Genomic DNA, 11,088 nt, shown 5'->3' with positions numbered 1-11,088 from the left:
GCCGCAAGAGGGGCGCGCTACCGACCGGACGCGATTACTCTGACGCCGACGATTATTCCATCTTTTCTGTCGCGTCTATTTTAATTAAGGAATGCATTTAATGGCTACATTTCCACATTCTTTTGTCCGGTCGTCTGTCCATTGATCCATACCACAAGAATAATGACTACCACAACTTGGCCAGGAACACATATAAAAATATTCTGGCTGAGGCCAAATTTCTCATGCAGGTTGAGAAATTGAGAAATTGAGCTGAAAAAAAAAAGGATTATGATAATTTGGATGCGGTGGGAATCTAAACCAGGACCTTCGGATTGCAAGACGGCCACTCAGTTGTGACGTATACACAGTATACAGGTTGTACAGACAACACTGGCGCCGAGACTACGAGAACAGGCTATGAGCTCTCATCGCTGCTGACATACTGGTGCTTACATGTGGATTAATGCGAAGAGTACACAGAGGTTTTTTTGGTGACAGCAAATTCCTTAGTGCTGCTCCTTAAGGAATTCTGATTCCATGCATATACAACTGCATATAGATTGCACCGTCAAATCAGCCACATAAAACGAGCGTGGAGGGTAAAAAGCACGTTTTATTTGGTGCTCACCGTATACTTTCCTGTGGTGGTGCTCGTGCTGCACCCTGGTTGCCGGATCAACTACTACAAAGTAAGCCAACTACCGATACACATGAAATCACAATTTTGAACAACATGCATGCATTCCTGCAGTAGATTAATCTAGGTGGAGCACGGATTCGATCGTGCATTTTGTTCCAACTCCCTTCTGTCTACATGCGGCAGCGATAATGGCCCAGTTTATCGGGACAGTCATTCCCTCGCGCTGTGGACCGACGGACAAATTAAGGTGGCAATGCAGCCTTAAAATACAAAAAAAAAGACTTGTTGGTGATCGATGCATTCAATCCCAATATTTTAATTGCTAAATTAGAAAAAAATTGTTATTGAATTGTCATTTTTTATCTTATTGATCGAAAATGACTGTCTTGTAGGTGCGTTAGGGATTCAGACTTCAGGTCAGGAATCATGGTGCAGACAATGGTAGTCTTTTAAGTCTACATTCTTTAATGTAAAGCCTGTCACATTGTACATACATAAGTGATGGAACACAGGCACTTTCACTGATAATCCTTCACAGAGGGTGTATGTGTATGAAATGAATTATATATTAATACCACGAACTCAAAAGCAGGTTTTTCAGACCCATAAATGTGAAAATTGGACACAAATCATCCCAGTCACATACCTATTACAGCTTCTTAGTTCGAAGACCACTGCATCTAAATGCAGTTTTAACATTCTTTAAGAGAATTCAAGATAACAGGTTTATCACAGGTTAACTTTACTGCTCATACGGCTGATTTCCCAAGTGTGAGGTTACAGGTTAATTGGTATCGCATATGAAAAAATGGCACAAGGAACACAGACACAAGTGTTTGTGTCTGCCTATTCCTCAATTCGAGCTTCGTCTGTGTTCCATGCCATTTCTTTAGGTGCAGCATGGTTTGTACATCCAAAATTTGTAAAATCATGTAAACATTTTTGCTCAGTAACATCCATTATATAGCCTTGAATTTCTTCACCATGAATTGGTAATTTCTTGCTTAAATAGCAGTATTAAAGGGCCATTTCCAAGCTGCCATTTCATCATTACATTGCAGCGTTCTAATATGAAAGAGACCACCTTCACACGAAACAGAGAATTCATAAATTATGCTGTAGTTGAATACTTCATTAAAGCGATAGAATTGAAGGCCCCATTCTCCAAAGAATCCAGCATGGGCATTGAGTGAAAAATCATGGGCATGGCCCAGTCAGATGGTGGCTGGATCGATTGATTTTTACATTACATGGCATCAAGAGAGACCGCATGACATGGCCAAATTGGCAGGTGTTACCAAGTCGGGCTCTACCATTTAGATGAGAGGGCGAGATAAAAATTCAGCAGTTCAGGACCAATGGATCAGAGTTAGACATGCTGCCCCTAGGCCACGCAGGCACATTTGCATGGCATGCTTAGAACAGTGCTTTGATCTTTCACATGGTATTGTATCTTATGACTTTAAGCTAATGAGGATGTTTTGGATATAATAGAATAACAGAGGTAAATGAGGATTCACAAGGAGAGCCAGCAAGCTAGATTCATTAACTATCACGTTGTAAACTTAAGAAGTTCGAGCTTAACTGTTCCCTCTCAATTTTTCGCTCAAGGAAAAATTGCACTTTATGGGGTAGGAAAGACCAAGAAACGCAACACAAATTGCAGGTGTGAGGAATGAAAGTGGTTAAAAAATTATGTATTGCAAAATGAAGATCATAGATCTCAAATGATAAACAAATTTATAAATTAATTGATTTTGCTTAAAGAAAAAATTGAACAAGTGCGGTTTATGTGTGTCGTGTGGCCTTTGACGTTAAGTGACAACTTAGGACTACACGCTAATGAGTTTGTGTGCATTAAAAGTGACCACAGGCTGCTAATGCATTTATACTACTAAGGCAGAGCTTAAGTGTCCCCCTGATTTTTATTGGCCACCCAGTTCGATACCTTTAATTCGAGAGCTTGAGTAAAACTTGAGTGTGACCTGCCTGCATGCCATGCATATATTTTTTTCTCTGGGCTATTCCCAAGATTTGCATTAAAATAAAGCTTTACATTACTGCAACAAAATATGGAAGTGAAATTTAGCGGATACAGCCCTGTACGTGGACACAGATGTAACTGCTAAACGAAAAATAAAAAGGCAGCCTACTACTGGCTTTCGTCGAGAAGCCAAACCTATGCACACCACAGCAAATCACATGAACCAAAATTGCTGTAGACTGCAGCTTAACCCTGACCAATTTTACTAAACTGCCCACAGAACAACCAATACTATACAAGCTTAGATTTTAAAGGAAAAGGATGCATGTGGCACTTCCCCGAACAAAACTTCAGGACTGAATAAACCATTACTGGAAAGTAACTGGCTGCACGGTGTCATGGTGCACTAGTTTGCGGTAGCCGCGTTCAGCACTGAACATAAACTAGCACGAGTTTCCCAAGAGTGAGGATTACTGTGAATGCTTGCGAAACAATGTGAAATAAGCCTTTTAAATAGTGCTATAATTAACAGCCTTTAGTCAAGTTAGTTATTCACAACTTCCCACAGTTCAGGGACAAACAAGATGAATGGAAGGACCAGTGTGTGCACTGTTCTCCCTGTCAGTCCTGGCCCTTTCTGTGGTGTAACCAATCCATATAGAAAGCACTATAGCTAAATAAGTTAACTGGCATTTTCGGTAATGAATTTCTTGACAAAGCTTGCCAGCAGGAGTGGTGTCTGTACGAATCAGAATGTATGGAGCACTACCAGCTCCAGTTATGGCGAACTAGGCTGAGCGCACTCAATGACATGCTAACAAACAAACTCTCCCAAAAGAGCCAAAATCAAAACAAGCATCGACAAAATGCATCAAGCCCAAAAGCTTCTAGGTCATCACAGTTACCATTGCACCTTATTCACAAAGGTGCCGGTGCCTGAGGTGAGCACGTAGCGATTTTTCCTGGCCTCTCCTTTACATGGAGGGCAATGACTGTGCGATGAGTATCATAAAAAGTTGATAAAGTTAAATGCACAGAGGAATGAAATCAGGCATTAGACTTTAAATTATTTGACAAACAGAAAAGGTGAAATTTAGCACATGTTCAAAGCTTTTCAAAAGGTCTAGAGTGTTGTGCAGGACAGAGAAATTGATGCATTGTTGGGAAGTGTGTTTTTTTGACCAATCGGTATTAATAGAAGACTGTGCAACTGCAATATATGCAACATTGCATTGCAGTCAGTATCATGGCAGGGAAAAGGTATCAAAATATGCACATACCACAATCTGATCAAATCACCATATTTCGGAACATTGAAGTCCTAAATTAAATGTACGTTTATTGATTCCGCAGCTTGCAGGTCATCACACATGTGCAAACATGCCACGAGGCAGACACGTTAACAAAGCTCTTTCTTGACCACAGGCATGTATCGCTGCATGAAAATGAACAGGCAGCACAAGCTCTCTTGCCTTCTCCCTAAACATTTACACACTACAGACGAGAGCATTCAAAAGGAATATGGACCCTTTCACGAGTGGTCCGCTCGTTTGGCTTAATAAATAGAAGTCACGCACAGAGGATTACAACATCTGCACACGGAGAATCTTTTCTCAAAGTGCCACAGAAGCAAATGGCCCACTGTGGTACGAGTGGGCATAACGAAACAGCTGACTTCCCGCAAAATGTCTGTCTGCATTACGATCAAGTGTCAGCTCCAACATATTGATAACACATTACAGCAATAGACAAGCTACCTGCATGCACAGACACATGCTGTGTTCCCAGTGCAAGGCTTTCATTAAACATGGGGAAATTCACAATGCAGCTTTCGTTAGCCAAACTAATTTAAACAGAGTATTTTACGGCATGCAAAGATAAACCACTCCTCCCAGTCATTTATGTGATTCTGCAAATAAAAAATAAAGGCTTAAAATGTACAAATTATGCCACCTACAAGTCATGTGCCAAGAGCCACCTCGCACTAGGAGAATGTGTCTGCTGTGCAAGGATCCAATGCCCAAATGAACGAAAGCAAGGTATGTGACATAAAAATAAACGAGGGAGCACTCAGCAGAAAGGAACAGTGGTCAGTGACTAATGTACGATTGCTCATTATATATCTCTTCTTCCTTTTGGAGAGCAGGAGCAAGATAAGTGCCCTTTCTACGTCGTCCGTGCAGTGGTACACAATTTTTGCCGACAGGACATACAGCACAAAGTGTCCCCCACCACTGGGGCTGAGTACAGGAGGTATTAAACATGTACAAATGACATGACACACAGAATTGCGAGCAGCAAAGCTGTGCTTCACAAATGGCACTAAGAAGTGTAAAGAGTACACACAAAAGCAGTTTGTCGGTACAGGAAAGGTTAAACAGGATTCGTACAAACAGACAAGTGCTTCAAAAAGCCTTTGCCACAGTTTGCTGCTCTCTGTACACTTGTTAAACAGGCCCAAGTATCGCTATGAAAAGTCAGGCTAGCTGATGCTTGCAAGCACCCATTTAGAGCCTCTATTTTTGACAAAGTTCCGCACAGCATGGAGGCAAAGAAGCAGGCCAGGTAAAAATCACTCATTTTACGCTACATAATGACTTGTTCTTAGTGCTTACAACAGATGCATTACAAGTTGCTCCTAGCTGCATTTTTTCGTCTTGCTCTTATACAAAGTGCACTTAAACATGCAATGGAGAACCTTCCATCTTGGGTGCACTATGTTACTCGCGTGATTCCTTTTCCATGGCACTTCAACTGAGCACTTGTGCAAGTGCCACAACGAGACACGAGACAGAAGCCTTCCCTACTCTTTCACAAGGGTCAGGTCTTTTGCAGCCATTGCTTACAAATGCATCACCAAAAGGACCGACTGCAGTGAAAAGTAGAAAAAGTTACGGTATGCCAAGTTATGGCACATATGCTGAGGCAATAACCACAACAAACGTGCCTATTCTTGCTCAAAGTTAGGCTTCTCTAGGTAGACAGTGCATCAGACACAGGAATGAGGCAGACATTTGAAAACACAGGTGAGAGATTGAATTCCTATTACAACACACACGGGCATGTGTTCATATTGGAAATTGAATTACTTAGTTACCGAGCTGGCGTAGTATCTCACTCGCTCTCTAGTCATACGTCTGGCTTGGATTTTTCCTGTACTTCGGATATGAAAGCTGAGATGCGACCACTGCGCTCCATTTTCCAAAAAAGCTGCTTGCTTGTCTAAAGCCACGCTTTCATTCAAGCTAAACTACGGGCCTGTAGGTAGATAATAAAAGGAACAGTAAGTCCCAACATGAATGGCACATAATTACACATATGTTAGTTCTATGGCACTCTACAGAACTATGAAATAAGGGAATGAATACACTAAAAGATGCGGATCACTCCCAAAACGAGAAGCATATCATATACAAGGATTTCAGTTACCTAGCTTTGCTTTAAATCCTTTGTACCTGCAGCATTGCAGCCAGTAAATACGGAATGCATATCATCTAGCTTGGGAAAAAAATCTCGAGTGCTTAACGAGTCTAGCCTCATGCGATGTGTACTATGACACTACAAAAAGTATGAAGCAGAAAAAACAACAAACGATGCACAGAGCTCGCGCTGTTAGCCATTTCTTTTCTATCCACCGGCATCAACTTGTGCACAAAACAGAGTGTACTTCTAAAATTGAACCAAGTCTGACAGTGCGCTACACCTTGCTACTGCCACCCATGCTCCTTTACAGTGCAGTGTGGTGAAAGTCGAAGATTCCCAATGGCTTATTTGCCATGAACCCTCGGCCCTCCGGAGTCAACCAGTAAAGCCATTCCACAGCAAGAAAATGCATCTCCCATCAAACAGTCCTCAAGCCGTGGCTTTTGACGATAAAATCAAGAGTAGGACAATCTGAAAACCATTCTCATCACTTTGTACAAAAGAAGCTAGCCAGGCTGTGCGACATTACAAGAACTGCACGAAAGTCACAAACGTAGTGCATCGCAACAATGCAACCTCCGCTGCGCTATAAAAACATGGCACACAAGATGTGACAGAATGACACTAGCAGCATGTGCAAAAAAAAAACAATCTTTTGTCTACCTAAGCAAAAACATGAACAATAAGAAATGCCCAGTCAAAGTGCCAATCCATTTGGCATACTCATCTTCACATCAACGAACAACTTCATCCCACAGTTTATACGCCAGAAAGCAAAGCTGCTTCTGTGCCAACACGACTTACCAGAACCAAGAAACAGCAGGTCAGGCTAAAAACAAGGAACACAAGTTGTGGCTCAATTGACTGACACCAGCAGTACAACCCAACTAAAGCTAATAAATGCTAGCAGCATTTTGAACATTGTGACACAGTACGGTTAGCAGTACATTACTTCAAAATAACTGCAGATCTATTTACAAGAGACAAAAAAAAAAGGGGGGGGGGGGGGGGGGGGCTTTGTAAAATCAAGCCCAGTGTAGCATGTGCCCAGTTCTAGCCAAGGGAGCCACTGACAGGCAGCGAATAAATATGGCACATCTCCCTGCCTAATCAACGAGATGGTGTGTGCTGGTAATGCCACCTATAAGCTTTCCCACCTTGTTCAGTCTCCGAGTATAATGCTTGCAATCACTAAGAATCTATTAAACGTAAATAAAAACATCATGTTCGTCAAAAAGCAACAAAGAAAGCAAGATAACAAGTAAATGCGAATTCGTACTACACTGGCAAAACAGACGGCAATGTACAAGCTTGCTTCAGTCAAAAAAGAAAGCCAGCTTCTTTGGACCTATGAAACCTTTGACACAAACCCAAAAGACATGAGTAGGGGCTATCATCTATGCGCAGTGTTTCAATGCCTACAGCTGCTCAAGAAAAGCAAAGTATGGCACTAAAGAACAACAGAACTTGTCAAACACTTATTCAGTGTTGAGTCTGCAGCAGAGACATATAAAGGCAGCTAGCAAAATGACAGTTTCTCAGTGCATTGTGTTTTTGAACCAACAAACAAAATACGCACAGAGAAAGGACTTACATACGTTCTAGTGCTTCAAGCCAGTGACGTTCTTTAAGAGGAAGAGTCAATACAGTTGCCTTTTGTGGCCTGAGAGCAGAGTCAATTTTAAAAGAACTGCAAGCACTCGGAACGCAACTGCAACCACAAAAATTCTGACATTTTAAACTAGTTTTCAGTTGGCCCCGATTGTAGTTAGACACTCCATATGAATTCTTTTGAGAGAGAAAGAAAGAAAGAAAACAGAACAGAACACCCAACAAAAATACCGTCTTGAACAGATATTGTCCCAAGGAAACAGAAGGTTCACCGAGTAAAAGCACAAAAAACATTGCACAGTAAATTATGCGAGCATGTTCCCTCCAGCTTTGTAGAATTGTTTCACAGTCGCGGATGTTTCTCCTCACTTGGAGGGGATTGTTTTTGCTGGATGAGGCACCGATACCGAAGAGCCGTCTTGGGATGCCGTCATGTTTTTGGCTCCCCTGAACATGAAAACAGAATAGAAAACAGTCAAGCTCAGACTCGAGAGAATGCAGGCCTTCCCAAGCTTTCGCTTTAAGTTACCGTAAGAATGATCAGTTAGCAGCTTTTTCTTCTTTTTAAGCAAAATGGTCTGCATTTTAGGCCCATACACAGGCTTCAAGGCAACGTTCTAGCTGTAAACATTCGTTTACACAAAATAATGATAATCTACCCCTTTGCTAGCATAGAAGCAACTGGCAATACATGCACGTGTGCATTAAAAACACCTGAAATTCTGTACTGTAGCCAATGCACTCTGGCTGGAGAATTCAATGGATTCGTATTGTACCGAAATTCCCGCAACCTGTGACTGCATCACTGAAATTCTTCTGTACCAGGTGTGCAAGCACCATCTGTGGCTTTTCTGGTGGGTTATTAGTTAGCAACTTTTTGAATATCAGGATGTCTAGCAAACCACTATTTTCAAAATCCATGACTTCTCCAGGTTTTCCCTGATTACAATTCAAGTTCCCCAATGAGTGAAGAGGCTAAAAAATTTAGCAGCTGATGATAATGAGAAGAAATCAAGAAGAAAAAATGGGTATGGGCAGGACATGTAGTGCGAAGAGAGGATAACCGATGGTCGCTTAGAGTAACAAACTGGATTCCAAGAGAAAGAAAGCGTAGCAGGGGGCGGCATAAAGTTAGGTGGGCGGATGAGGTTAAGAAGTTCGCGGGGTCAAGTGGATGCAGCTAGCACAGAACCAGGTTAACTGGAGAAATATGGGAGAGGCCTTCGCCTTGCAGTGGGTATAGTCAGGCTTATGATGATGATAATGAGAATAGACGAATAAATCACATCAAAAAGCTATTTATTAAACATATTCTGCAATTTACAATGGTGAAGGACTATTATTGGTGTTAATGGCCGTTAAGAATGTCAAACGTTTACAGAGAATTAAAAGCGCACTGATGCCAGCCACAGAGCATGCGGGCCGCCCACCCTGCAAAAAGCCGAGCCAATACAATCCAATCCAATATGGCTGCGCACGCGCTTGGCAGCCACCATAGTAGCACAGCTCCCAGATCGCTTTCGCGCTGGCCGCTGCCGGCACTGCTATTTCTGCTTTTTGTGGCGTAATACTCCCACACAGGGCTTCCGCATATTTTATTGAGCACCAAATTAACGTTCATATGGGTTCTTCTTTTGTGGCAGCACAGCCATATGTTGACATCACAGTAATATATCGCACCTCGCCTTGCGGCACGGCCGCCACGCTGGCGAGACATAAAAAAAAAAGAAACACATGAATAAATACTTGCTGTGCACCAGGTTAAAATAAAAATACACTGTAGAATATACAGTCAAACCTCCATATAACGAACACGCATATAACGAATTATTGAATATATCGAACTCTTCCGAAATATTTTTGTCAATCACATGTATATTTAACTTCCCGTAGCGAATGCAGTTTGGCATAAAACGGATATTACGAACTTCGAGACGCCAAGCACTACCTCACTTTAATAGCAGGAGGCAGGCTTCGTTGCACTACAAGTGTGTTGTGCGGCGCAGCAAACGTTCAGGACTACCTCGCAGGCGCTGACAGCGCCACAAATGCCATGACGACATTGAGAGTTGACAGCCAAAGAAATTCATGGCCTCCGAGATCACCCCCGCGCACGCATTTGTGTGCATGGAAGTAATCTCGGAGGCCATGAGAAACTGTTCCCAGCTCGCAATCACTGACAGCGCCGCTTCAGTAGCGGCGGCAGTGGTGCGATCGAATGTTGCTTTTGCCTTTTTGGTTTTTGCGTTTTTCGCGTTTTAGTGTTAGCAGTGGCGTGGCGGCGTCGCGGCGTGGCCGTCGTAGCGTTCGGTTGAGGCTGCGTCGGTTGTCGTGTCGAGTGTGGTGCGCGGGTGTGCGTAGTGCTCTGATGGTGGTGAACGTGAAAAAAAGAGCAGCATTGACGTTAAAGACCAAGCTCGAGATAAAATCAGGGCCTTCAAGGCAGTTTACAAGAGGAGACTGACACTGTTTTCGTGAAGCTTCGTATGAAGCAGGACTTGAAGATCGACATGCTGGGAGCATTAAAGCGGCATGGGACAGCGTGAAAGGTGAAACGATTGCCTATAAATCGTTTCATTTATTTCTACTTGGTCACGGCAAAAGTCAACAGCTAGAAATAAATGAAACGATTGATAGGTTTTGTTCCAGCAGAGGCCCGTGCATCAAGTGACGATGGAGACGATCCCGAAGAAGCAGAAGCAGAGCTCGGCGAGCTCGATGAATGACTGTAGAGGACTTTGTAGGCGATGACGACATCGCGGCGACCACGGCTGTACTGACGGACATCGAAATCGCCGTGGAATGTTTCTGAACATCCCGCAGACAAAGCTCAGGCTGACGCTGCAGACGATGAGAACATTCCGACTTCACAAGCGCTTGCTGCATTGGATTTACTGAGCAGCCACTGCAGTGCTATTGAGAGCAGTGGGTTGGCCCTTGTTGAGTGTTTGCAAACTGTGGAACAGGGCATGATACGGAACGCGATCAACACAAAAAAGCAGGCTGCGATAACGCAATTCTTTGCACGTAAATAAATGAACGTGACCCAATAGGCACCCTCCGAGTTGCTGTTCCTTCTCTGATTGAATTTTGGTGCTCTTGCATGCATGTTCTACGAAATTTTATATTACAAACTATGGATAGAGCAAACTATTTTGTTTTTTTAACTGTTCGTTATAACGAGGTTCCACTGTATTGTGCCATTTTACCTGAATTGGCAAAATGTTTTATGGTTTCCCTAACGTAACATTTCACTCATTTTTCCCAGTGCATAAAATTTCCCTGACAATTCCTGGTTTCTGGACACCCTGGATATTAAAAAGTGGCTGCACTCCCTGAATGCTTTGCTCATTAGGCCAGGGTACACATGAGTAGCAAGACCGCCAAATGGCATGAAGCCTGTGCAGTGGTATCATCCAGGATGACTGTTCAAGGCTAGACAAAGTCC

General features: G+C 42.8%; 1 protein-coding gene across 1 annotated transcript in view; it reads right to left on the bottom strand.

Annotated features, from left to right (window-relative positions):
- Positions 1–3,925: 3,925 nt before the first annotated feature.
- Schip1 (Schwannomin interacting protein 1) overlaps positions 3,926–11,088 on the bottom strand; it is a 141,661-nt gene continuing 134,498 nt past the window's right edge. Inside the window, exon 12 of the mRNA XM_084592009.1 lies at positions 3,926–8,087. Within this exon, the coding sequence (XP_084448135.1) occupies positions 8,006–8,087 (82 nt within the window). The 3' untranslated portion in view covers positions 3,926–8,005. The remainder of the gene's footprint in view (positions 8,088–11,088) is intronic.

The sequence above is a fragment of the Amblyomma maculatum genome, chromosome 2 (assembly GCF_055883805.1).
Source record: "Amblyomma maculatum isolate TAMU_Amacu chromosome 2, ASM5588380v1, whole genome shotgun sequence".
Classification (NCBI taxonomy): Eukaryota; Metazoa; Arthropoda; class Arachnida; order Ixodida; family Ixodidae; genus Amblyomma; species Amblyomma maculatum.
This window is presented reverse-complemented; position numbering and strand designations above follow the sequence as displayed.